Source organism: Poecilia reticulata, chromosome 5 (genome assembly GCF_904066995.2).
Source record: "Poecilia reticulata chromosome 5, P_reticulata-male-v2, whole genome shotgun sequence".
In the NCBI taxonomy this organism is placed as follows: Eukaryota; Metazoa; Chordata; class Actinopteri; order Cyprinodontiformes; family Poeciliidae; genus Poecilia; species Poecilia reticulata.
The window spans coordinates 15,169,851-15,195,693 of record NC_088834.1 but is presented as its reverse complement, the minus strand read 5'-3'; the positions used below and the strand labels follow the sequence as shown (position 1 = coordinate 15,195,693).

At 39.3% G+C, this 25,843-nt stretch overlaps 5 protein-coding genes across 8 annotated transcripts in view; 3 read left to right on the top strand and 2 right to left on the bottom strand.

Moving 5' to 3' along the window:
• The window catches only part of slc26a6l1 (solute carrier family 26 member 6, like 1), an 11,878-nt gene extending 9,566 nt beyond the window's left edge, over positions 1–2,312 (bottom strand). Inside the window, exons 1-5 of the mRNA XM_081607108.1 lie at positions 1,739–2,312; positions 1,514–1,653; positions 1,242–1,352; positions 360–535; positions 115–279 (exon numbers count right to left, since the gene is read on the bottom strand). Coding sequence (XP_081463234.1) covers positions 115–279; positions 360–535; positions 1,242–1,352; positions 1,514–1,653; positions 1,739–1,908 — 762 coding nt within the window. The 5' untranslated portion in view covers positions 1,909–2,312. The remainder of the gene's footprint in view (positions 1–114; positions 280–359; positions 536–1,241; positions 1,353–1,513; positions 1,654–1,738) is intronic.
• A 365-nt stretch (positions 2,313–2,677) lies between these two features.
• On the top strand, positions 2,678–7,197 carry kbtbd12 (kelch repeat and BTB (POZ) domain containing 12). 2 transcript variants are annotated; one of them, XM_008408826.3, is made up of 7 exons: positions 2,678–2,830; positions 3,227–3,290; positions 3,774–4,931; positions 5,013–5,283; positions 5,401–5,551; positions 6,224–6,421; positions 6,510–7,197. In XM_008408826.3, the coding sequence occupies exons 3-7, from the start codon at positions 3,859–3,861 to the stop codon at positions 6,677–6,679; spliced, it is 1,863 nt and encodes a 620-aa protein (XP_008407048.1). In that variant the 5' UTR covers positions 2,678–2,830; positions 3,227–3,290; positions 3,774–3,858; the 3' UTR covers positions 6,680–7,197. The 2 variants fall into 2 exon arrangements, with proteins under 2 accessions (XP_008407048.1, XP_008407047.1); XM_008408825.3 differs by lacking the exon at positions 3,227–3,290.
• Positions 7,198–7,856: 659 nt separating this feature from the next.
• On the bottom strand, positions 7,857–12,367 carry ccdc36 (coiled-coil domain containing 36). The gene is made up of 9 exons (XM_017304692.2): positions 11,102–12,367; positions 10,988–11,015; positions 10,848–10,913; positions 10,528–10,666; positions 10,264–10,400; positions 10,110–10,158; positions 9,947–10,031; positions 8,657–8,772; positions 7,857–8,567 (listed from the first exon to the last, which is right to left on the bottom strand). The coding sequence occupies exons 3-9, from the start codon at positions 10,898–10,900 to the stop codon at positions 7,857–7,859; spliced, it is 1,290 nt and encodes a 429-aa protein (XP_017160181.1). The 5' UTR covers positions 10,901–10,913; positions 10,988–11,015; positions 11,102–12,367.
• Positions 12,368–12,510: 143 nt separating this feature from the next.
• On the top strand, positions 12,511–18,224 carry c5h1orf159 (chromosome 5 C1orf159 homolog). Of its 2 annotated transcripts, none has more exons than XM_008408816.3 (9): positions 12,511–12,662; positions 14,357–14,437; positions 14,524–14,608; positions 14,996–15,091; positions 15,173–15,229; positions 15,315–15,449; positions 15,544–15,569; positions 15,677–15,695; positions 16,305–18,224. In XM_008408816.3, exons 2-9 carry the CDS (start codon positions 14,366–14,368, stop codon positions 16,397–16,399), a joined length of 585 nt encoding a protein of 194 aa, XP_008407038.2. In that variant the 5' UTR covers positions 12,511–12,662; positions 14,357–14,365; the 3' UTR covers positions 16,400–18,224. The 2 variants fall into 2 exon arrangements, with proteins under 2 accessions (XP_008407038.2, XP_008407039.2); XM_008408817.3 differs by having other exon boundaries at positions 12,526–12,701.
• Positions 18,225–18,551: 327 nt separating this feature from the next.
• perm1b (PPARGC1 and ESRR induced regulator, muscle 1b) lies at positions 18,552–25,806 on the top strand. Of its 2 annotated transcripts, XM_017304955.2 has the most exons (5): positions 18,552–18,684; positions 19,720–22,251; positions 24,125–24,241; positions 24,586–24,698; positions 25,233–25,806. In XM_017304955.2, the coding sequence occupies exons 2-4, from the start codon at positions 19,740–19,742 to the stop codon at positions 24,672–24,674; spliced, it is 2,718 nt and encodes a 905-aa protein (XP_017160444.2). In that variant the 5' UTR covers positions 18,552–18,684; positions 19,720–19,739; the 3' UTR covers positions 24,675–24,698; positions 25,233–25,806. The 2 variants fall into 2 exon arrangements, with proteins under 2 accessions (XP_017160444.2, XP_017160443.2); XM_017304954.2 differs by having other exon boundaries at positions 24,586–25,806.
• Positions 25,807–25,843: the final 37 nt, after the last annotated feature.

The following is a 25,843-nucleotide window of genomic DNA, read 5'->3' as shown; positions in this document are numbered from 1 at the left end:
ACATGTTTTTAGCTTTTTTTTTTTTTTTGCATATATGTTGGAATAGTCAGAGTACTCACATATGTTGGCTCAAATAAGCCCATTAAGCCAGAGTGAGCAGATGATGATACTCACATAAACTTGTGACAGAGGCCCAGCGAAGCGCTTCGGGGAAACTTTAAATAGGTACTTGAGTTGTGCCACTACAGCGTGTGCTGCTGCAGCTGATGTGTAAGCCCGCACCAGAGGTTCAGACAGATATGTTCCCACGAAGCCAAACTTTATAACACCTAACAGCACCTACACGAACAGTCATTTATGTGGTCAGGAAGTTTCGACAGCAAAAGAGTTTCTTGTATTTTCTGCACTGTTTGCCAAACCTGAATAAGTCCTCCAAGGAAGGTAGTAGCGGCTGCCACCTGCACCCTGTAAGCGTCCCGGGCCGCTACGTCCATTTCTAAAGTTAAATTGGTCCCGTTTGTTTTCAAGAAAAACTCATCGGGAGCCAGTCTCTCTGTCACACTGCCCACCATGATGCTGAGGACAGTAAAAGTGCCTAAAAAAATTAATTAACATGTTGTATATGCAGTGACATAAACATTTTCAGCAAGAAATGCATATTTGAATGACATTTAAAACTAAGAATTTTAATGAAGAATTTTAAGAATTGTCTGACTTTTTAAAGATTTTCTCCAATCCACACAGGGTCATAAATACACATGCATTACATTTATTTACCTAAATCTCTTAATATTTTCCTCAAGAAGACCCAAAAACTCTCCTTCAGATGACAGATTAAGATGCTTGAACCTGCTGTGAACTGGAAACTACAGGAAAACCAGTGGCATTGCCCAGTAGAGTCATTTCTACACCAAACTGACCGAGGGACTAAGACTGAAACCCCTTATCTAAAATCTTCAGCTCCACAGAATTTCAAAGTAAATATAATGGGCAAACAAATGCTTTGTGGAGAATCTTTACATGCTCAGAAAAAATAAAGATGTAGCTTTTATGTCAAGAATCTAAAACTGTGACCATGAATGGACCATGAATCTGATGCTCAATTTGAGCATCAGATTCAGATCTGATAATTAATTTTAACCTGTACAATCAGTTACTGTTTTTAAAATTAATTTAATCTGAACTTTAAAAAAGTGAGATTAAAAAAATAAAAGATTAAAAGGCCCAAATTAAATTGACATTCATGCTGAGTGCATGTAAGTCTCTTATTCTAAGGGTTTTGTGTTTGAGACTGTGCTCACCAATGGAATTATGACGCGATGTCCCAAAGAAGAAGTAAATTAAAGCTGGATATAGAGATGTGTAGAGCCCAAACACTGGAGGTACAGAAGCCAGTAGTGCATATGCCATACCTGTGAAATGCACGATCATTTTTAGCTTAATTTAAAAAAATAAATACAGAAATAAATGGTAAACAAATGTCAAAAAGGATATCAGGTTAAGTTAATCTTAATCATTGCCTCAATCACTTGCAGCCAAGATCCACTTACTTATCAATTAACAATTATCATACCCTGTGGCAGGTGCATTATCCCCACACTGATCCCTGAGACCAGGTCAGGCATCCCATAGTCCCACACCGAGTATTTCGGTAGCCAGTAGATAACAGGACAACTGCTCATTGCGCTTCGCTTCAGTTTTGGCAGACTACATCTACGAAAGTAGAAATGTTCATTTTCAAAATCATTGTTTTTGCAAAAAATTTCAAAGATGCATTTTAACACAGCAAACCCTTTACCTGAAGGCGTCTTTTAAATGATCAGTCAGAGGTTTGTGGATTTCTGAGAGTGATTTTCTCTTTGTTAGCTCTTCCAGTCTCTGCTCATCCAAGACTTGCCTCTCCACTCTATATTTCCCAGATCCTGCTCTAGAATCCATTTGAGCATCAGATGCAGAACTTAGATCCATTGATGAAAATGCATGAAAACTACAAGCTGTCCACAAAGTCAATGAACCCCTCAATATGCCCAGAGCACAGCTGGATCTGCTTTTATATGCAGCAGTGTGTAATGGTTAACTATAGACAGGACACTGTGGGCATTGAAACTAATGAATGATCAGAACAAGGAACGGATGTCAGGGGGAAAAAAAGATAAACTGTTGATTTTAGATGACTTTGTGTTTCCATTCTGGCAAGATTTCTACTCAGCAACAAAAGGGAAGGCAGTGAAAGGCAATGGAACATTTTTTACATTATTACAGGAAGTCTTTATTGAATAATTAACCTTAAAGTGTGTCAAATTCAAAAGTGTGTTCTCCCGTGGATTTGGAGATGTTTATTGCCTTCCTAGCTTAAATGATCAGGGCTACAATTTATTGTTCAATCTTTAAAAAAAAAAAAGCTGAAACCTGTGAAGAAACAAGATGTACTCAGTTCTTGGGAAAGTGCTGCCATGAAATCTGACTCTGAGCTGAGAGCAAAGGTTTAATCTCTTCTAGGACAGCAGGCATGAAGAAACTGGAAGGAGAATTATGCCCAACAAGTAGGGATACAAGGCAAATAAAGCAATTTATAAATAAAAACCAATTTGATCATGTTTGCCATCCCAATTGCTTCAAAATATTACATTATCTATGTAACTCAAACTCCTTTGACCCACTTACTGCCAGCAACAACACTGTCTCTATTTTTGGGCCAACAGCTCAGAGGGCAGCGGCACCGGAGGGGGTTACATACCTTGGCCTTCGAGTTTGCTCAGATCTCTCTGAGCCCTCTACTTGCACATTCGGCAACATCGACAACACGTGTGGCCTTAAGAAAAACATGGATATTTACCGGCTTTCATAGACCGAAGAAAACTCAGTGAGTGAAGAAGAGCAGATGAGTTTGGTAAGATTTTATCACAGGCAAACAAAACGTCACACAATGTTCTCATCTGCATTACTTTATGTAGAATGCAAAACGTTTAGCTTGACTAATTTACACATTAGATTGATTACAAAGAAAAAATTAATTGTCAGAACTGATTTTCTAACCATTCTATTTACATTTTTTGTCAAATATTTTATTAGAATTTATCCTAATTTTGTAGGATGAAACTTGGTATCTTGATAGACTGTAAAAACTGTTTTCTATGAAATTATCTAATGACAGATTAACAATGTGACTAATTTACTATATCAACTATCCAAAACAGTAATCCAATCACATCAGTGCAGCATATTTTTCTTTTTTAGCTAAAGAATATATATTTTTGTAATTGGATATAAATGTTTGCGTAAACAGATTGGGAAATATCAACCAGGACCTTCAAGCAAAACGTTATATTACAGAGGAGTAAAGAATAAATGTGAGTGATATATATAAAAACTGTATAGATTGCACTGACTATTTTTTTTGTAGAAAATTATGTTTATATTTTATATCAGGACATGAAACTGAGACATTTTATTTTTGCAAATAATACTTCACATACATTTTACATACTGTAAGTTTTAAAGTTGGAATATAAATTGTTGTTCCATTTATGTTAAATATGTTGGAAAATATTTATCCAATTTTTTTTTAAATACTATTTTTAATTAATTTCATTATATGCTTGTACTACATCTTTACCAGGGTTAGAAAATACATATCCATCCTTAACTGTCACGTAAGAGGCAGTCCTTCGAAATAATAAATAATACATGTGGATTAATCATCAGACATTATTTATTTTTGGAGTAATCACTGCAAATGTTTTGGTGTGCAATGAGCACCTGCATACACTTGAGTATACTGAAAAACAACATAATGAACATAATGAAATCTCTCTGTGTTTTTTGTCTTTCAGAAACTTATTACTTACTTATTCTGGTTGTGCAAAGTTTCCTGTGTTTTCTTGTAAATAATCAGCTTCCTGATAAATTTAGAAAAGAATGGATCTTACATCCAAACATGGGCTGGTGCTGCTCGAACAGCTCAGGAAGATGAGAGAGGTCGAGCATCTGACGGACGTCGTGCTGGTCGCTGAGGGCATCAGCTTCCCCTGCCACCGAGTCATTCTGTCTGCCTTCAGCCCTTACTTCCGCGTCATGTTCACGTGTGGTTTGCGTGAGTGCAGTAACAGGGAAATTTTCCTGCGTGACACCCCTGCAGACAGCCTGGCCCTCCTCCTGAACTACATGTACACCTCAGATCTTCCTCTCACTAATGACAATGTGCAAGGTATATCAATTGCAGCTTTTCTCCTGCAGATGGATGAGGTCTTTGCACGCTGTCGGCAGCACATGACTGAGAACATGGATGCTTCCAATTGTCTCGGAGTGTATTTCTTTGCCCGTGACCTTGGTGCAGAGGAGCTGGCTGATCACGCTCAACGCTTCCTAAGGCAGCACTTTGTCCAAGTCTGCCAGAATGAGGAGGTTCTGGAGCTGGAGGCCCATCAGCTTGGAAAGCTCCTGAGTTCTGATGATCTCAATGTGACGAGAGAAGAAACTATCTTAGATGTTGTCCTTCGCTGGGTCAAGAACAACTCTCTGATGGATGGAGAGGTCCGTGCTCGGCATCTACCTGAGCTCCTGAAGAAGGTCCGTCTGCCACTGGTAAACCCCGACTACTTAAGAGAGGCCATGAGGAGGAACACAGCTCTGTTGGCTGACGCTGAATGTCTGGAGATGCTGAATCAAGCACTGGAGGCTGCGACCATGCACCCCTCTGCTGCGCCACGCAAACTGAAGCTGAGGTACGGAATGGAAACCACAGATCTGCTGCTCTGTGTTGGTAACGACGGCGGAGGGATCAGGTCAAGGTATGGCAACTACACAGAACGAAGCTTTTGCTTTGCCCCATCCACTGGCCGAGCCTACTACATCACCTCCCCTCGCTATGGAGACGCTCTGGGATACGTGTGTGCTGGAGTCGTTACTGAAAGAAACGACATTGTTGTAGCAGGAGAGGCAAGTGCACGCAGAATGGCCCGACAGAAAGACATGAACGTTGAAATCTACAGGTAAGAATAAGGTGACATTGTATCCAGCTGAAAGCTTGTTTTTCCTCTGAGAAACTAATAGTGGAGTGACTGGGTTTGCAGGTATAAAGTAGAAGCCCAGGGAAGCTGGGAACCTCTAACATCCGCGGAGTACCGGGACTCCTACGCCCTGGGGTCTCTGGGAGACACTCTGTACCTCTTGGGGGGGCAGATGAAGCTAAAGAACCAGTTTCTCATCACAAATTGTGTGGAGCGGTGGTCTCTGCAGGGGGGGCCCTGGCGGAGTGCAGCACCTCTGCCTTTGCCTTTGGCCTACCACAGTGTGGTCAGAATTAAAGACTGCCTTTATGTGTTGGGTGGACGCACTCCACAGGTACTATTGACGTCCATCTGTGGTTATGTGAAACTTAGAGCTGTCGACTTTTGTCAGCTTATTATTGTGTCTGCACCTGCTCTGCCTTTTCATTCTCTACTCCACTTGAACTTCCAGTCATACCGTATGGATGATGAGCCGGACCGTCTTAGTAACCGCCTCCTGGAGTACAATCCAAACACAAACAAATGGACTGAGCTCGCTCCAATGAAGTACTCCAAGTACCGCTGCAGTGCTTTGGTGCTGAATGGGGAAATCTTTGTAATAGGTAGGTTATGGACTACTTAAACTTATAAAACTTAGGAATGATTACAATGCATTTCTCTTCAATGTTAGAACTTTCATTCATTTGGCAACAAAGTAACATTAGAACAAAAAATAGTGACGTTTGGAAGGACAATGCTCCTAACGTGATAAACAAAAGACAGTTAACTTCCCTCTTCAGAGTCAAGCCACTCAGTCACTAGCTAGACCACAAACACCAAGATCTGATTCAGTAAAATTTAAACAAAATACTTCTATAGACACTAACCTTTTCCACCAAGCTCATGCAGCACACATGCTGTCAAATGATCAAGAAACTATCTCTTCTCTCAACTTTATATTCTGCTCTTCACGGCCAATGGGCAATCATCTGTGCCCTCCTGGGTGCAGAAGCCTAACAGCATCAAAAGAAAAAACTCTGACATGCACACACTTCTGCATTTAGCTTGAAATGTTAACCTAACTCTGCTACAAACTTCGCCACAACTCTCTCTCTGACTCGTCTGCCCTATGTTGTTGACCTGAGTTAATCAGACACAAAAAGGCTCATAGACTCAGGATGAAAAAGTATTATGTGGAGACATACTTGATAACAACAACCAAAAACAAGAAATCCCTAATATTGCTAATTAATTACAATTGCATTGACTTGGTTATTGGTGCTTATGTTTTGCAGGGGGAATAGGGTGTGAGGGAATGGACCGTGGGCAATCACGTCATTGCCTGAGTGCTGTGGAAATCTACAACCCAGATGGAGATTACTGGAAGGATGGACCTCCTCTCCCGTGTCCCCAGCTCTCACTGCGTACTAATGCCTCCAATGCAGGAGTTGTGGGAGGAAAAATTTATGTTTGCGGATATTACAAAGGAGCAGGTACTGACAGGAAATTTGCACAGACAGTATTTTTACAGTTAGTTTCAAGATGCAGCTAAATTTCTTTCTGTCAACTCCTCCATATCAGATCGTCATGACGATATAACAAAGGACATACTGGAGCTGGATCCATGGGAGAACCGGTGGACAGTGGTGACCCGGCGCGCACTGATGCACGACAACTATGATGTCTGCTTGGTGGCAAGTCTCAATCCGAGGGGCCTCGTATCCCCACCCTCAGATTTGGTCAAACTGTGATCCACAGCTGTCAGTCAGAGTAGAGTTTGGATGCAAGAATTCAGCAAAGGAAATTAAACAGTGATGCACTTATTAGTCTGCGTGGAAGAGAGTATGCGCTTAATGACTTGAATGCACTTTGGTAGGCAGAGATGTGATTTGTAAATACTATTTTGTGTGTATTGCTCCTGCAGAGAGGATTTCCTGAATCTTGCAGCCTCATGGTGAATATTTAAACCTGCCTATTTTTACAAATATAAAGAAGTGATTCCCGTCACATCTGTCATGATTAATAATGACGCGTGTTTCTTCGATATAACATATAAACCAAACTTGGATTCGGACATCCCCAGAAAAGGTGATTCAGTTTTTGATGTTGACTACAAATGCAAAATGGCAAACCATGTACAGGAAGCGCCTCTTATAGTTTTATAAATTAAGCATTTTACATCATAGCTGTTGAACTGTATTTAGTATGCTTGCTGAAAGCTGAATAAAAATGTAATTGTTTTTGGAAATAAATATGCACTTTATTTGGAGCATGGATGCAGTAGCGTGTTTTTAAATCATTATTGCACATTTATGTGTTGTTTTCAGGGTTTCTACATATTTCTCCTCACAGGTAGAGGATGAATTAGGGGGATGGACAGAAAAGATAGAATGGAATGACAGAAAGATGGAAAGACAGAGGACAGATTGTGGGGACGAATAATGGAAGAAGTGATATGTGGAAACAATCAGGAAAAGCAATGAACCACTCATGTTACATTACTGCAACATTACAGTGAAGACATTAATATGTACTTTAAATTAAAACACAGGTCACAGAAATTATCAGCTTTAATCAAATGACACAAATGTTTAGTTTGTTTATCATTTTATTTTCACTCTGAAACTGGAAATATAATTGAACTAAATGATACAGCCGCGCAAAACTTAGCTAAAATGTTTTAAGTAAGCCATGAAGAAATTATACAAGACTATTTCAATAAGCTTGTGAAATACTTTGAGGCTCAGTCTGCACTCTTATACATTACCACAATTCTTATATTAAGCTATATATTATTAAATTATTCTTGAGTTCAGACTAAATCAGGAGAGTTTCCAATATAATAATGAATATTGTTTTTTGTTAACAGACTTGACTCATTTCACCTATAAAAACAAAACTAAGAGTGCTCAGGACTGTAGATTTCCTCTAAAAGTCAAATTCAGAATCAAACAACTCCCACAAGTCTCCTTGTTTTACGGGGCTCAGCTTCTCCAGGGTGGGTTCGATGGCAGCGAGGCACTCTGAGCTGTTGCTGTCCTGGGACCAGCAGCTCAGCGGGTTGATGAAACATCCTGCGGCCACGCCGGATCTACTTCCTCTCTTCCCTGGTGTCAGGCCGCCTGAGCTGAGGTTCTGCTGGTCGGCCAGGGTGTTCTGATCACGGATCTCGTAAAGGGGTGCTGATGTTTTCTGTGACTTCTTGCATGGATTTACAGGTTCTGTGTTTTCATCCGGGACAAACTGCTTCCTACTCTGAGAGAGCACCAGCGGTCTCTTTTTGTACCTTTGGCCCTTCTGATTGAGTCTTCTCTTTCCGAAGACGCGCCTGTGTCCCTGTGCGGAAGTTTCACCCTGATGTTTAAGGTTGCATGGCACATTTGGAAGCTGTGTGCCTTCACTTTGACAACTCTGCAGAATGTTGTGCACTGACTGCTCCTGCTCTGGAGATGTTTGAATGGCGCTGTCTGACACCAATTTAGGACTGGGTTTATCTGAAGGCTTAGGCACAAGAGAGTTGAGCAGCTTCAGAGCCTCCTCCAGCATTTTTTGTTCTCTTTCCTGCTCCTCTCTCAGACGCTCCAGATTACTCTTTAAGCTCTTTAGTTGTGTTGCAAGCTCTGATGTGGCTTCCCCATTCTAGACAAACGGACATTTATGCTCATTATTGACCAAACAATGATCTTTCTACTGCTGCCAAAAATTAGATACCACCATAAATTGCTAACCTTTTGCAGTTTTTCCTCCAGCTCTGTCATTACTTCCTTCTGAGAGCTTAATTTGTTTACCCAAGTTTCAAACATCTGGGAAATGTCTCTCTGAAGGCTCTCCAAAGTAGTTTTCACTGAGGTTGACAGTGGAAAGACAGACAACGTAACTTTGGTTCATTTTAAAATGAATACAAGAATCTACATTCTTGTAGATTCAGCATCAACTCCTTTTATTTGATGTTTAAATCAACATCAGATCAGTTAGATGTTTCTTATAATTTTACAGAATATTGATCAATAGTTAGCAGTGCTTTATGAAGGCCTTAAAATGTTTTTTGGTGTATTATTATTTCAGCCCTGCGACAGACTGGCGACCTGTCCAGGGTGACCCCACTAATGTTCCGGGCTGATGTTCTCTCGCCCGGAACATTAGCTGGAGATGGGCACCAGCAACCCTCCCAACCCCACTGAGGGACAAGGGTGTAAAGAAAATGGATGGATGGATGGATGGATGGATGGATGGATGGATGGATGGATGGATGGATGGATGGATGGATGGATGGATGGATGGATGGATGGATGGATGGATGGATGGATGGATGGATGGATGATTATTTCAAGTAAATCTCAAATTTTTATACATATAGGAAGGCTGTTAGAGTTTTTCATAAAATAAAATCAATTGTTTGCTAATTTGTATATATATATATATATATATATATATATATATATATATATATATATATATATATATATATATATAGCTTTAGGAGCTTATGTGTGCCTGAAGGTTTAATATATAAGTGCTTAGTGACTTGAACAAATAATAAATTCCTCTAAAAATGGTAGTGCTCTGAAGACAAGTAAAAAAAGCAGAAAAGACAAACTTTGCAGAATCTTCAGAAAGCATGTATGTATGTTTGATCGAAACATTACAAAAAACTTTTGCTCCTCTGAAGTAAAATGTATAGAAATAAAGGGTGACTTGGGAGTTTTATACTGTATGTACAAATAATAATAGTAGGGCAAACAGCACCACACACTGGAGAAAACAAATATTTGCAGTTGTTTTTCCCCAAAATTTTTACAAGACATTTATTTTATTCTTATTAGTTATTAGTGGCATTGAGTGAGACACACAATGTATCACAGGTAGGGGCCAACTCAATTCTAAAGCCAGCTTAGAAAACAAAACAAAAACAACAAAAAAATCTGCATGTTTTAAGAAAGGACGTCACCCGACCCTGCCTTTGTTGCATCACATAAATCCATCCCAGAAAATGCAGAATCAACTGGCAGAAAACTTACGTGATGATGCAAAACTGTCAAATTTTTCAAAGATTGTTTGGCACACAGATGTGTTTTTCTCAGTGCCAGCCACCAGTTGTTGAATCTGAAAGGAGTTGTACGTTTTGAACATCTGGAGGACAGCAGTCAGTGATGAACAGAGTGACCGTCCATGTCCACTTACATTGATGAGAGTTTCTCTAATATGCTGGGATTCTTTAAAAAACTGGTCACTGTTAAAAGAAAATACAAAGATTGTAGATGCAGTGAATAAACATTTTTAGGCAACCTTTTTGTAATCAAAGTAATTGATTTAAGTTTATGGTTCATAGATTCACCTGTCACTTCTCTCTTTTGCTTTTTTCCTGTCCTCTTCAAACTTGTCAAGCAAGCCTGAGGTTCTCGTTTTGTCCTTCATGTCGCCAAACAGAAGAGGTTTAGAGGTATATCTGTTTAAAATGGTTGGGTCACTTCCCTGAAAACAAAAATATAAAAACATCTCATGTGAACATAATCATAATGTGTTTCACTAAATAAACTGAGTCATTGCAATAAATGTACTTTTTTAATAACATACTAATTTATGGAGGATAGAGACTTACCTCCTGTGAACTTTGCTGGGAGTTTCTGGATGACAGACTCATTTCCTGAGACATTCCCTGGGAATGTTCATGCCAAAACTGCGAGCCAAAGAAAACCTGGGAATCTGTCAAACTGGGATATCCATTGGAGGCCACATTTCTGCTCATTAATTAGTCGCCATCATGTAGTGTGGTGTAGGAAAACAATAAAATACAAATTAGCTAAAAAAAACTATTTGTAAATAAAAGGGCATTGCTAAGTGTATATATAATACAAAATAACAGCTTATTTATCCACATTGATGGCCAAGAAACAACATTTAAAAAGTATAGCTAATTACCTGGTTCCAGCTGGTATGTTCAACATTTCCTTGATGTTCCTCAAATAACTCATTGCGTCTGATTTCCTGCTTGAAAGGTCAACAAGTTAGCTCAAGATTTAAAAAAAATAATAATAATTAGCTTAAACATGCTAACTTACTATTTCAGTCAAACAGAGAAGGCTTTAGCTAAAGAAGGGTACATATAACAAATGTAAATAAAATCTAAACTGTAGGTGACATAACTACACTAATATACAAATGAATCAACTCACAGGTCCCTTGGACTTGTCCCCGGGGACTTATTTATATCTTATTAAATAGCTTAAAAAATATTTTAGCTATCCAGCTGTTTTAAATTTCCCGCCGTCTAAACCTCAGTGCAAGGCGAGGTTGCGTTTACTGACCGTCGAAAAGAAAGCTTACAGTCGTAAAAATAATTGAGAAAATAACCGTTTTGGACTGCTATTTGTTTACTGTTCACTTAGCAATCATGCTCCTATTAATACCTTTTGGAATATTTACTCTTATGAAAAACAATACGGACTTAGTTTGAATTTAGAGAGAAGAAATCTTTTGTAGATGTTTTTTCTAAGCCAGTGAAGTCTTATATCATGTGCCTGTTGGGAGCAGCTGGAATAATCAAAGAATTACTGATTCACCAGAATCTGCTCTAAATATAAAATAGACTATTATTATTATTATTATTATTATTATTATTATTATTATTATTATTATTATTATTATTATTATTATTGATAAAATTAGCACAAATAAAACACAATATGTGTTTATTTTTCATATAACTGTACTTTAACATTTCAGTTTAATAATATAATAATGCTGGCTTTCACTAATTTACTGCTATCCCAGCTATATCAGCAATATATGCTCGGATGTGAAAAGAAACACACATTTTGATGACTTGAATTGCACCTTTGGTGATGCTGCACATAACAGTTAACCTGTTAACACGACCTGCAGGGATTTTACCTATTTTTGTGAATAGTACAAGTATTTTCTTTTATCTGTATTTGAGAGTTATTGTTATTTTTAGGGTTGCACAATGTTAGATAATCTTGCACTGACAAAAAAAATAAATTGTCAATATTGTTATAATCATAGTTGCCCTCCTGTTTTCATTTTTTCCCTCCATCTGTGCCTCTATCACTCTGTGATCTCCAACGTTGTGGGCAACGTCATGTGTGAGTAGTATATACACTGCCATAATATTATCCAACAGGCAAAAATACCTTGAGCACTCCATCCTTACCTTTCAACATGGTCAAGGTACCATCATGGTAAGGGAGGACCTTTCATGAAAAAGAGACATAAGCTGGTAAGAACTGATGAAAAAATTAAACTAAGCAAGAAAGGAAAGAAGAAACCTAGTTGGAAGTTGTAAAAGACATGAAGGTATGTGAAGGTTTAACTTCAACAACTGTGTAAAAGTACAAGGGAAACATTTTTATATAGATCTATGTGGTATTTTGGTTCAGTCAGTGTACAGACCTTAATATATATATGCACGTTTATTACATTTTATTTATATAAGGGGCCGAGGAAATCGTATTTAAGAGAAATAGGCTCTTTCAGGGGGAGATGAAATGTTGAGCTCCACCAAGAAGCAGTCGGTGACGTGTGGACTTTATTTTGAAAATCGCTCCCGGAAATCAGCCTGCCAAATTTTTTTAAAACGAGTATCTCCGAGTCGTGGGATTATCTGTCTGAGACAGTCACAGAGGTGGATCCATGACAAATCCACCAACGAACACCAGTGACTGTGTGGTAACAGCCCTGCTGCAGACCAGCCCTGCGGGTTTTTAACCCATACAGGTGAGTTTGGTCAGGCCGAAGCCTTCCGTCGTCTGGCTGGTGAGTTTAACTTTCTTACGTTTCAGCACGCAGCAGCCTATTCTGCCTCTGTAATTCAAACTGGTGAGATGAAACTAATTCAAGTGGATTTTTAGATGTTCTTATGTATCACCGGTTTAGATGTTTCAGTTCTGTCTGCTCGTACCTTTTGGTTTTTATTTCACGTTGCGGCAGGTGCTAGCTAGCTCAACACCTGGTACATCAGCCCATTGACGCTAAACCTGCTGCTCCTCTGTTTACATTGTTTCTGTACACAACAACGTGGCTGGCAGAGATGCAGATGCAATCAAGACAAACGCAGCTTATGTTTCCTGTAGCCCTGCAACATGCACACCTTTTTTTATATTTATATATATATAAAAAAGTGGCTAGTTTAAACAAGTTCTAACAATCCTAATACGAATCATATCTCACTCATTGAAACTCCACCACTCATAAGAAATTAAAAACGACAACAAAAAAAATACAAAAATATAAGAAGAAAAAAAATGCATTTTACAGCTGTTGTGCTGTTATAAAATTTAAATAAGAGTTTGCTGACCAAAACAGGCAAATTTCTTTTTCTTGCATCTGTGATTGAAATGTCAAGCTCTGAACAAGCTGACTTCTTTTTAATTAAAATTGACGTCTGCTATTATTTTTAGAGTTTCTAAATGCATCAGTTTTAATAGTTCCTTGATTGTAAAATTAAAGAAAGTTTGGGCTAGGAAATGAAATCTGAGGACCAAGATAGTTTGGATATACACTGCTCAAAAAAATAAAGGGAACACTTTAACATTTAAGTGAACACTGAAGTGTTCCCTTAATTTTTTTGAGCAGTATATGTTGACAATGAAATGCATTAACTTGTCTGTTTTATTTAAAAAAATATTTGTATGAACATTTGAACTTTTTTCCAGTTATTTTGAGGAAGAGCAGTTTAGTTATATCATAAACAGAAATCAAATGCAAGATATAAAACATTAATAATTGTTTTATATCTTGAATACACTTTATTCAGTGTAACAACAACTGTCTGTGTTTCTTAATAACATGAAAATTTTTGTAATGAAAATAAAAGATATTTACAAAAAAACAACTTTGTTTTAAATTAGCTTTCTCTGCATGTAGTCAGAGCTGCTCAAGCAAAACTATTTCTCAATAGTGTAAAAAATATTCCTTCTACTGTCAGGAAGAAACTAACAGGGAGAAAAAGTTGGAGGTGGAGGGAGAAGAGTAGAGTGCACACGAGGGTGATTGACAGCGCTAAGACCTTCTTCCTGGACCTGATTGGTTGTTCGTAGTTGGCACTGGGAGAAGGCAGAGGAGCTTTTTTTTGTTGTTGTTTTGTTTTATTATTTTAAGCGCATCATCTTTCTCGTACCATGCTGTTACGACATGCTGACAGTTTCAACAAATGTACAAAGATGTGTGTGTGTGTATATATATATATATTATACATAAAAGTTTCACTCTGCAGCTTTAACAAAGCACTTCTTCTGAGTTTTAGCTTTAAAGCTAAACTACTTTGTGGCAAGGTGAGATCCGTTTGGTGCCCAAAAGAAGCTGTCTTTATGTGTCACCATATTTATTTCCACAGGAGGGTTTCTGAGTAAAGGTGTGTCTCGCTTTGTAACATTGATTCATGTCTAAATTAAATCCGTTTCATCTTCAAGGGTTCAAGTATGGGTTTGTCATTCCTGTTGGTCTTGGCTGCCTCTGTGATCCTGATCAGGCCGGAGACGCCCGTAACGAAGGTACAGAACGGATGTTAATCTGCTCTTGCTGTGTGCAGTTCAGGTTGTGCAGCTTTATTAATCCGAGCCCGGTTCTGTGCTCACAGGCTCTACATCATAACTCTGTGGAGTGCTGTGGAGAGAAGCAGAAAGTGAACAGTTCGTGCTCAAATGACACTCACTGTGAACCAGGTAATGTGGGAGTGCTCATACTTTTCCACATTCCGTCAGATCACAACCACAATCTTCAATTAGCTTTTTTTTTTTTTTTTTCTTGGGCTTATATGTGACCAAGTTGTGAATTATTGTGAACTGGAAGGAGAAAAATACCTTTTTTTTTTTCAAATAAAATAAGAGTGTGACGTATAGTTTGTATTCAACACCTCGTGTTTGTAATTAGTTAAATCACCTTTCACTGTTACATTCGCAAATGTTTTGGATTATTACTCTTCCAGCTTTGCACATATAAAACGGACATTCTTTGTAGAATAGCTCAAGTTCAGTCAGATCTTTAAGTCTGCAGATTTTCAGTGACATTTAGTTCTGGACTTTGAAATACTCCATGCTTATCTTCTGCAGGTTGCTTCTATCGTTTGCTGGAGAACAGCAACGTGGTCTGCATATTCTGTGACGCTGCAGCTGTGGATTTGGAGAATGTAACCGTTTGCACATACAGTACGAGCTTTTTTAATTCTTAGTGTTCCAAGTGAGTTTTAGTAGATATATATATATATAATTTGACCTTTGTTCTTCTAGACTACACATTGGAACGTAAAAACCACACAACAGTAACAACTGTCATTCCTAAAATTGGTAAGAAAGGTAGACTAAAACCCGTCTCCCAGGTTCTGAGTTCTGGCAGCGTTGTAAGTGGGGGTTGTTTCCTGTTTTTGTGCAGGAGGCCCAGGCGTGGCGGCCTCCGTTCTACTGGGAACTCTGTTGATCAGTATGTTCCTCATTCTCACTGTTGCCTCCTTTTTCTACCTCAAACGCTCCAACCGGCTGCCTGGTTTCTTCTACCGGCGAAACAAAGGCGAGTGCGAGTCTCCTCAGAGGAAAAGCTCTTATGAGTTGGCTCTTAGTATTTTCTTTTTTAATCTTATGTATACTTTTGCTTATATTTACAGCCTTTATATTTCAACCAAGTGAGACGGTAAATCCTTCTTTTTTTTTTTTCCTTCCAAACATTTTAATTTAACATCAGAAATCATAAAGAAGCTCATGGCTTTTTTTTTGTTTGTTTGTTTTTATCCCTTACAGGCAGTTATGATCCCTTCAGGTAAGACGACTATGTCTGTAAAATACCTGTTTTAAGGTCTTGCTCAACAGGTTTTACTGTTGTGTAGTCATTAAGCAATACCTAAAATATTTGGCAGTGCTACAGATGTTTTGCAGCTGTTGAAATGTTGTATTTTCATTAAGGTTGTGTCAATCCCTGCTCCAGATCACGTAGCTTTAACTCATGTGAGAGTTCAGTCATTAAAATCATCAGATTGCCCATGCAGAGCCTCACAAAAGTTTTTAGACACCTTGAAGGTTTATTCACATTACACTTGCAACTTTGCGGTGTATTCTCTGTAATGGGTCAACAAAAATACACTTCACTTTGGATGGCTATCTTTCAGAAAATATTTAGCTCCCTTCTAAAAGTCTTGCAACTTTAGATTGTCATGACTCCCAATATGTTTGCTTCAAGTGATTAAATGTTACCTCCTCAGGCTTTCACCGGGTTCTGTAGGTCAGTGCAAATACAATACATCTGTTTAAATCGGTTGTGCTCAAGCTGGGCGGCAACTTTTAGATGCTTCGGTTCAGAACTCCTACAGTCGGCACAAAGTCTTCTGATTTCAGAGCGCATTTAATTAAACGCATCGTTTTCCGTCTGCAGGGAGGAAGGAGAGATATGTGAGGAGGGAGCGGCCCTCAACGCGGAACGTCACCACCATCCCCACCTTGGCTGCCACTCGGGTGCATAATGTGTAGGAGGAGTGATGGGTTTGGTGCAGGTGGGGGAGGAAAGCTCAGGAAGGACCTGAAGGAAGACCAGCTGACTCTAGGAATGTTGGCCAAATTTAACTACTGCTGCTGCTCCTGCCTTCGTATCACTAAGGCTGACACTGTTTTGTGTTTTTAATAACCCGTCACACTGGTACTCTGAATTCACTGGAAAATCACTTCTTCTTTTTTTTTTCACTTTTTTCTTCCGGTGAAAATCTTTAGAATGACTTCAGTTTTTAGTTGACACACTGTCTCCCCAATTTTATTGGTTCGTCCCTACTTCTCGATTCTTTTCCAGATCACTATAATAAATTAAGTGCCAAGAATAGAGAGGGGCATTGTAGACCCTTTTTTTCCAGAGTAGGCTAGTTGTGTTTGAAATGCTTGAAATAGTTGAAAATTAGCTGCTTAAACCAGAGAAAAAGCCTTTCTATGTTTGCAACACTGGTTTTAAAATAAGCTGTTTTTTAATCTGCTGCTTCTGGATCTGAGCTCAGCAGCTGCATCTAAATAACTCTGCATATAATAGTTACATTTTTCCTCTAAAAGGGTTCGGCAGCTGTGATTATTTTTGTGGAGCAAACTGACTGTTTAACATTCAATTTTTTTTTTCTACTGAATCTGCTTGTTTTTGCTTCTGTTTTGGCTTTGTGCACTGATGTTTACTGCTTATGTTAAACCACTATTGGTCTTCTGGTGGGCCAGAATTCATCTAGGAGAATTCCCCGAGGCACTGTATGGATCAATATTTCTATCTTTTAGTTTTGTTAATTTGCGTTGTTGACATTGTATTTATTTTTGTAACCAACTGATGTGCAGACGCACCATGTATTCTAGTTGTCATGAACTGCATTCCACTGGCTTTCATAACCATAATATTTATAAGGATATTTATTAAAGAAATCATTGTATCAAATTAAACAACTGAATTTGTTCCGCAAAGTTCGGCTTAGACCCAAACTCATATTTTTTCAAACGTAACCTTTGCGACGGCTATGTGCACTTTAAGGTACCAAGCTCATGGTGAAAATGTGCTTTTTAACAGAAAAACTCCCAAGCATCTTACCAAGTATAGCTGTTTTCTTGTTGTTGATGGGGGCGGGGGGGTTCTCCAGGAAGCAGCACTATTTTTTTCCACCTTGAACTCTATTTGTCTAATATTTCATTTGCCAAATATCAGAAGGAAATGGCGTGATTACATTACTGTGATGAATGTGCCATTATGAGCTTTAAACACAGCTGTGGCGCTTTTGATGATGATTTTGATTTTCGGATGGTATCCAGTGGCCTTTACTGCATCTCTGATCCTCATCCAAGTCTCTGTTGTGTTTTATTTTGACAACCCTATGGCAGTTGTGTGCTTTACTATTTCAAGGCACACAATTGCACTCGTCATTCCTTAGCTATTCATCCTTTTTGCTACTTATGGTATTTGTTGTACAGTAAAACAAAAAGCTTGATATGTGTATATATTGTTTTTATACAAATGGAGTGTTTTTTAATGTACTTTTTTTTGTTTTTGTGCCATAATAAAAGTTCAGAAGATATATAATTTGCAAAAATAAAGCACCTTTCTCTTACCAAAAGGCTGTATTTTATTTTTTTAGAGTTAAATCTGAAGGCTCCCTGATGTACATGCAAAGAAATTGAGTTAATTATTAATGTTTGCATCCACTTGGAAATCTTGACCGTTGTGAAATCTTAACGTTACTCTAACTTGGATCTTCTGGAGGTGTAAAAACGACCTGATAAATGCATTGTATTGGGATTTCAATATGTTATATTAAAAGGGAGAACACCCAGAACGTGACTTGTAAACCATGGTTATTGTGCATCGACTCGCATGAAATCTTATTTAGTCAAAAGACTGTTATCGTTTGCCTTTTTTAAAAATAATTTGATGCACATTTGAAATCCACTGGGGAACTGGCTCTTCACCATGTTTTTCACTCCAGCAAAAATAAAATAATAGTGTAAAACTACCACTCAAAAAAAAGAACTGCCTTTTTAGAGACTCTGCATCATTGTTAAATTCTATTATCGTTATTAGTAAGTAATTACTATTATCAACTATTGGAAGAAGTAAAATGTCACACCTCTGGTGAGCATGGAAAACTACACGTGACAAGGACACGTTACTCTATTTATACCAGCGGAGTGGAGGGCCACGGTGGGACATGTGCAAGGACAGATGGACATCATAGTTGAAATGTCCAGCAGGAAAACATTGAGAGCTCTTTCACACGGGATGACTTGTCCGTCTGCAGCAGGTAGGATCTTCTGTGCTGCTTAACACATAAATGAGTTTATGAAGAACATCGCATGTTTTATGATTAATATTTACAGGTTGACCTTCCTGTGAGAGCTGAATAAGTTTGTTTATATGGATCTTAAGCGTATTTGTCCCACTGATAAAGCTCCCCGAGTTGTTAAACATGAAGAACATAACATTTAAGATATAAACTGCAGGAGATTTTCTTTTTTTTAAATTATTTGAATATGTGTAGTTTCTGTGTAATTTCTTTTGCCCATATCTTGTTTGTTGGACCCCTGCTTTCTTTGCCGCCCCTCGCCCCCGCCCCTCCAGATCATGTAGCTTGTTTTCTAAGAGTGGAGCTGTGGGGGTATTTTGGGGTTTTACATGTGACTGCATTGCTGTTGAGCTGGTTTGCTGCTTTAAGTTACTATTAAGAGTAAAACGGGTCATGTTTGCTAGTTTCCAACATGGCAGGTGATAAAAACCAAACGCTAATGTTCTAAATTTAGGCCCATTGTATCAAGCAAGCAGCTCAATCAGAGATCCACTGTCTGTATAATTTAATACAAGGACATTTCAGGTTTAGACATTTATGGAAAAAATACTTTCATCTCGGATACCTCTAAAAAAATTCAGTGAAACAATTTGCCTTCAAAGGCCTCTTAGTTAGCAAACAGACTCCACCTGTGTGTAATTTAATTCCTGCATAAATTCAGGTGAAATATTATTTTCTTTCCACTTCACAATTTGTTCTGCTTTGTGTTGGCCGATCACAGGAAATCCCTTTAAAATGCAGCAAAGTTCATGGTTGTAAGGTGACAAAATGTGAAAATGTTTGAACTACTTTGCCCATCCATCTAGTTTTAAAAGGTTTTGTTTAAAAAGCCTCACCGCTTTTGAAATGTATGTCTTCAATTATTGATAAACTTTTCTGTTTGTTGGTTTAAAAAGGGGCTGAAAACTCTTGGAAATCTGAACCTGACCCCAAAGAACAGTTGATTTCCAGTCAGACTGAAACTACCTTGTCTCATCCTCTTTGTTTTTTCAGAGTAATGTGAGGCCTCAAGCATGGATGATTTGGATCACAGCATTCACATTGCAGAGAATGACTGGATTAGCTTCCACGATGACAGCGAGGAATGTAATCTGCTGCAGGCCTCGCTTGCCTTCCCCGATGATTCCAGCCTCAGCGACTCGGAGGATTCAGGAAACTTCGACACAGGCCAACAGGAGACAAACGGGAGCACAGACAGCAACACCGCCCAGGAGAGCCGCACAGGTGGCATACAACTAGTAGAGCAGCTTTTTCAAAGTGATGCAACATGTATGAAACAGGGGGAAATAAGTGTCAGCTGTCCAGAAACAAACACAATCTCCACAAAGTCTGCAGACGAAGAGATTGCACAAGAAATTCTGGCCGAGACAAGCGACGGCAACACTAGCACGCCGCAAACAAATCCACTGAGCAATTACAATTCAGAAGGGAGAGGAAAGTTGTCAAGGGATGGGGCTGCACGAATGACAAGTGACCTCAAATCCACCAAGAAACCTGACCTACTTTCCTGCAAACAAGCAGCGCCGAGTGCGAGCGAGCCGGACGCCACGGGCAGAGCGGAGAAGGAGCGCTGGTTCGTGACTGTGAATGATAATCTGGCATGGCGGCGAGGGCGTTCTACCTCTGTGAAAAAAAAACTCAAACAAAAAACCCCTGGTGAGGGAGAAAAGGTTCAAAATTCAGATACCGAACGAGAGCGCGAACAATCAAGAAGCCTTCAGTTGAACCGAAATAAAGAATCTGGAGACTTGTCAGAAGAACCGCTTATTTCTCGGTCAGTTGCAGCGATGAACAGAGACAAATGGGAGCCAGGGAGCTCAGCACACACGTCCCACGACAGCTTCTCACCCTCACCGACAGCGTTGGAGCACTTGCAGTGTTCACAGCTTCGACATGGTGCTGAATTCTCCTCCACTGGCAGCTGGGATTCTGACAGCTATTTGTCAGCTGTTGAGTCGGTGGAGGAAGCTCAGCATCCTCTTGAAGAGCATCTCATTGAACGCCTTCCTCTGGAATCCCCATTATCCCCAACATGTGACAACCAAAACATCAGCTTGACCCTCTCCATTGACGCAACAGCAGCAAATTATGATGGTTATGCCACTCCGGAGACCCCGTTCACTCCTCTATCTCCAGAAATACCAGATGAAAACTCCACTTATGGAAATGACACATGTTCTGAAACCCACCCACCACCTTCACCATCTGGTGGCTCCCGGGAGGATCAGCTCAGTCCGGATTCAGCTCAGTCGCTTTGCTCTGCAGCAGACAGCCCAGAAACATTCGCCAAAGCTGCAGGCCAGGCTCAGCCAGTGTATGCAATCTCTGCGTTCTGGGACGAAGTGGAAAAACTGACTATAAACGATATTTTGCAGATCAGAATGGGGATAAGCTGTAGATCAACAGAAGAAACAGCAGGACCCGACGCAAGCGACCTTCCCACAGACACCAGCCAAGCTGGTCCTCTTGATAACTCAATGATGGACACGTCTGACGCCGCAGACTCGGACTACTTCACACAGCCGGATGAATCCAAGCGTGACCGGTCAGTCTGCGAGTTTTCAACCTCAGATTTTGAGGAAGAGTCCTGGCAGTTTGCTAATTTCAGTAAAAACTCTAGCCCTGACCTTCAGAACAAATCCCAACGGAGTGCCTCTTGCCTTTTTTTAGACGAGGACGACTCCACCGATTATGATCGAAGAGAAACCCCCGTTGCTCTAGACCGAAGTCTTGACTGCCAACACTTCCAAAATGTGATCCCCTGCCAAAGAAGGATGACAAAAAGCAGAAGTATGTACAACGTACAGGCTCTCACCACAGAGGACGTAGCTCCACTACCTTCTCTTAGTATTGGCCAGAATGATTTGCCTCTTAGTGGGGATCAACCTCTGGAGGCTTTTTTATCCCACACAGACTTACAGGATTACAGAATATCCTTCCCGGAAATCTTTGAGTATTTTTTCACAGAATCTGACGACAGCACACCATCACAGTTTCTCTCTGTTCGTGATCCTGAAGAGATGTTCGTGTCTCGTGTCTTTCACTCTCCTCTCTGTACATTCAGAGAAGATCCATGGACCGCTCCTTTCCAGTGTAGCCCAGAGAAACCCATCCCAATCTTCTCTTGCTCTCGTCCTGCTGTCCAAGACCTCACATTCCCAAATCCGCATGTTTTCCTGAGCACAGACTGTGAGGAGGTGGACAAAGTGTCTCCAATGAGACTCACGTCTCATTCGTTTTTTCACGACAGTCCGCGCGGATCCTCAGGAGCAGCAGGTGTGGGTGGATCTAACGGTTGGAAAAGTTTTCTATCTTTGAGGAAAATTCGCTTTCCAGACAAAGGCAGCATCTGCTGCAGCGAGTCGGGCGCCTGGATATTTCCTGTTGACACTGAAGAGATCCGGATGGGGAGTCGGAATCAGGCAGTGACATCGTTCAGTGAGAGGAGAGCTTGTCTGGACTTTTCTCAGGATTTCAGGGAGCTGGAAGAGCAATGCTGGATTTCGGAAACTGTATGGACAACAAGTAGGTCCCAGCATGCAACGCTGTCATTCAAAATTATGTCAGTTGTTTTGATTTTTTTTATTTTTTTTATGACAAGCATCACTTCTCGCACTCACACGTAAAATATATTTAATTCCATAAACTTTTCAGTTTACTGAAATGTTGTTTCAAAGCACACACAAAAAAACAAAAAAAAACAAAGCACAGACACATCAAGTGCTCGCGAAAAGTTATGGAATTTTAATCTTTGGGTGAAAATTGTGGACGTGGTGAAATGTTCATGCTAAAGTGATAATACACTGCAAAAGTTGAATGATTAAGTAAAAATGTGCCTTTTTTGGGGGTAAGGAGGGAACCCATGAAAGCCCAACATTTTTAATGGTCTGATGTAACTCTGGTGCTTCGCCTCCATTATATGCATCTGGAGTTTAGTGCCATTGACCATCCAGTTCTGCAGGGTAAAGTTCACCATTAAGCTGTCATCAGCATGGGATGTGGCCAAAGGATTTCCACTGCTGACGTTTCCAGTCTCTCTGTGTTTCTGTTGCAACCTGCTGATAACACCGACAGTCTAACCTCAGTGTCAACTTCCCCGTTAGTGTGTCCTGTTTTAAGCCTAGCGATGGCAAGGTTCTCTGCAGTGAATGTTTAGCTGCTTTGTTAGAGCAATTAATTGTAAAACATTGAACAGTTGGGTAAATGCATCATGGCAAGTCTAATCAGGATCACCTATAAAGGTGATTGCCAATTAATCAATCCAGTTTAGTCATCTCAGTGCATTCACATGAAAATGTGACACAAAAATGAAATATTTCATAATGAACAAATAGCAAAGTTTCTGCAATGACATTTATAACTGAGACAAAAACAAAACAACAGCAAGTTCATTTTTTCAAATGACCCATACACAGATAAACTCTTGAGAACATTTTTAGGCTTTTTCTGAAATTTCACCTGGACCAGTTCGCTTGGCCTTGGTGAACGGTAGGGAGAGTTATGCATAATAATGCGCAGTTTGGAAAAATAAACAGGAAGTCCTTAGAAACTCCAAGTGTTAATTTGAAGGTTCTCGCCCACCCTGATCTTAAAGTCTAATTTGGCTGCTACCACATAAATTACAGTAATATTAATGCTATTTTCATTTAAATATTTCCAAATGAGTACACAAGCTGCTAGTTAACATGATCCTGTGGTGTCTGAATGTGAATGAGAAACACATCATAATTAGCTTTGTTTGCCAGTTTTGAGCCTGGCTTCTGAGCATGCTAATAGTTTTCCACATTGCAACCGGAACCATGTGAACTTGGAGGTAATGTTGTTCCTTTACCCAATTTCGCACGTCAGAGATTAAAAGAGAAACATAACATATGGAGCCACTTTTTCTCTGCTGCTCTGTGTTGCTTCTACTCAGTAGTGGAATTTGATATGGGAAATAATCCTTAATCAGACACTGATGCTGTCTGATTTGATGAGAGGAAAATTAGCGTTTTGGAATTATTTAACAAGTTTCCAGAAATAATCCTGACAGAAAACATGTTCAAAAGGTGCTTCACCAATATATCAAAGGTTTGAAGAGTTATTTAACCTCGTTATTTCACCTTTGTAGTTTTTTTTTTTTTTTTAAACTTGGACTTGTTTGTTTTGAAGTTAATTTGTCCAGGATAAACGTCACATGATGTGGAAAAGGTTTTGAAATGGCTGATCATGGTCTCTGCTTTTGCACTGCTAACACCTGCCTTGGTTAACAGGGGTGTGCACACTTTTGAGAGCCACATCAACTCCATGATATGCTACATTTAATGAGATTAAAGTCGTTTTCAAATCTCAAATAGATTGGTTTGCATTTCGCACATGACAAATCTCTCTTTAAAAGTCTATTTTGTTCCTCTGACAGAGCGAGAAGGCCTCTTCTCCAGAGTGAAGCAGTCAGACATGTGTTTAGTCTGCATCGCTTTTGCCTCTTGGGTGCTGAGATCTTCTAATCCAGAGGCTGCAGATGCCTGGAAAGCAGGTATGAACCGTCTCCTTTGTCATTCTTACAACTGACAAGTAAATGTTATTTAAAAATAACATTTAGCTGAGATAAAATAATGATTTTCTAATACTATAGTATCTACCTAATTGTTAAATTGTTCTTGATTTTACTGTTTAATAACTACACTGTTACTCTGAGGCACATTGAAGCAACCTGCAGAACATAGTCATACCCAACAATCCCAACCTTTGCAGCTGAAAAACATTTCAAAGCAAATACTGACATTTTCAAGGTATTTAGGCTGCAAACATTTTAATTAGAAGAAAACAAACACAGGGACGGATATCAAATTAAATGAACACTTTTAAACTACTTTTCAGCTCTTCTAGCAAACGTGAGTGCACTGTCTGCAATCCAGTACCTGCGGCAGTACGTGACGATGAAGAACCCTCCCAGAGACGACCTCTGACAGGAACACAAACAAGAAGAAACTGTAAACATTCTCACTCGGGTCCACATTGATTAAAAAAACACAGAAAACATTCACAGTCAGCTACACATTAGCTGGAGGTTGGTGAAGTAGAAAGGAGGAGTCGATCTGTGAACTCCCCATAATACAAAACAAACAAACCAAATAATCAGTTTCAACTGCAACCAGGATTCAGTAAATTAAAAAATCTGAATTAGTATTTAATGACTCACCAGTGTTGGCTATGTACATCTCTGTTCAAAATAACATAAATGTGTTTAAAAAAATACAGTCAGAAAAGCTCCAAATACTTCTAATAACTTTTATTGGTAAATGCATTGGGAACACTGCACCATCTATTCCAAATCAAAACAGGAAGAACATATTACGGTATATGCGTTAATTGTTTGTTTCAATAATTAGTTTTAAAACAGACACACTCAAAGTTTGAGCTTTTATCTGAGTTACTAAACTAATATTTCACTTTATAAACAGTTTCTGAGAGCTGCTTCACATCTACGTTGACCAACTTTTGTCACCTGTGAACATTTATTCTAGGCTGGAGTGGTTGGGCATCTCGCTGTTGCTCTGTATTTCTTGGTTTTACCTCAGGAAATGCACATCTAATGTCACCCCACACATTTTCCGCTGGACTGCGGCCTGATTGCTTCATGAAACTGATCTTGTGGGTCTGGAACCGCAACGCTGCTCGCTTGCTGATGTGTTTGGGATCACTGTCTTGTTGAAACACACTTGAGCATTTGTTCTTTGACAAAAGGCAATACTTCTTCAAAATCTATTCAAAATATGAATTCAAACTAATCCACAATCCTTTGTATGCAACAAATAGGCCCAACACCATAGCATAAGAAACATCTCCATAGCCTTGATGCGACTTGACTACCAGTCTGGGTTGACAAAACTGTCTGCACCACCCAGTCCGTAAAAGACAGCCATAAACATATTATTAGTAGTACATATATTTGTAAGGGTTTTGTTGCTGAATGTGTAATAAAGATAAAAATTAGCTCAATGGTTATCTCAATACTTTCTTGTTAAGAAAAAAAAATATTTTCCACATGTAACTGACCTCTGACTATTACTGTAATAAAATGTTGCTGAACCAAAATGACTGGGATCTGCAGAGCTGGTTTACTGATGATGAGGAA

Bases quoted from the DNA above. Each gene is read 5' to 3' on its own strand.
- kbtbd12 (XM_008408825.3), top strand. From the start codon at position 3,859: ATGGATCTTACATCCAAACATGGGCTGGTGCTGCTCGAACAGCTCAGG. The intron at 4,932-5,012 runs GTAAGAATAAGG...CTGGGTTTGCAG, and splicing joins ATGAACGTTGAAATCTACAG to GTATAAAGTAGAAGCCCAGG. The intron at 6,422-6,509 runs GTACTGACAGGA...CCTCCATATCAG, and splicing joins CGGATATTACAAAGGAGCAG to ATCGTCATGACGATATAACA.
- ccdc36 (XM_017304692.2), bottom strand. From the start codon at position 10,900: ATGAGTTATTTGAGGAACATCAAGGAAATGTTGAACATACCAGCTGGA. The intron at 10,401-10,527 runs GTAAGTCTCTAT...TTTTGTTTTCAG, and splicing joins CCCAGCAAAGTTCACAGGAG to GGAAGTGACCCAACCATTTT. The intron at 10,159-10,263 runs GTGAATCTATGA...TTCTTTTAACAG, and splicing joins GCAAAAGAGAGAAGTGACAG to TGACCAGTTTTTTAAAGAAT.
- c5h1orf159 (XM_008408816.3), top strand. From the start codon at position 14,366: ATGGGTTTGTCATTCCTGTTGGTCTTGGCTGCCTCTGTGATCCTGATC. The intron at 14,438-14,523 runs GTACAGAACGGA...CTGTGCTCACAG, and splicing joins CGGAGACGCCCGTAACGAAG to GCTCTACATCATAACTCTGT. The intron at 15,092-15,172 runs GTACGAGCTTTT...TTGTTCTTCTAG, and splicing joins TGTAACCGTTTGCACATACA to ACTACACATTGGAACGTAAA.
- perm1b (XM_017304955.2), top strand. From the start codon at position 19,740: ATGGATGATTTGGATCACAGCATTCACATTGCAGAGAATGACTGGATT. The intron at 22,252-24,124 runs GTAGGTCCCAGC...TTCCTCTGACAG, and splicing joins GGAAACTGTATGGACAACAA to AGCGAGAAGGCCTCTTCTCC. The intron at 24,242-24,585 runs GTATGAACCGTC...ACTACTTTTCAG, and splicing joins TGCAGATGCCTGGAAAGCAG to CTCTTCTAGCAAACGTGAGT.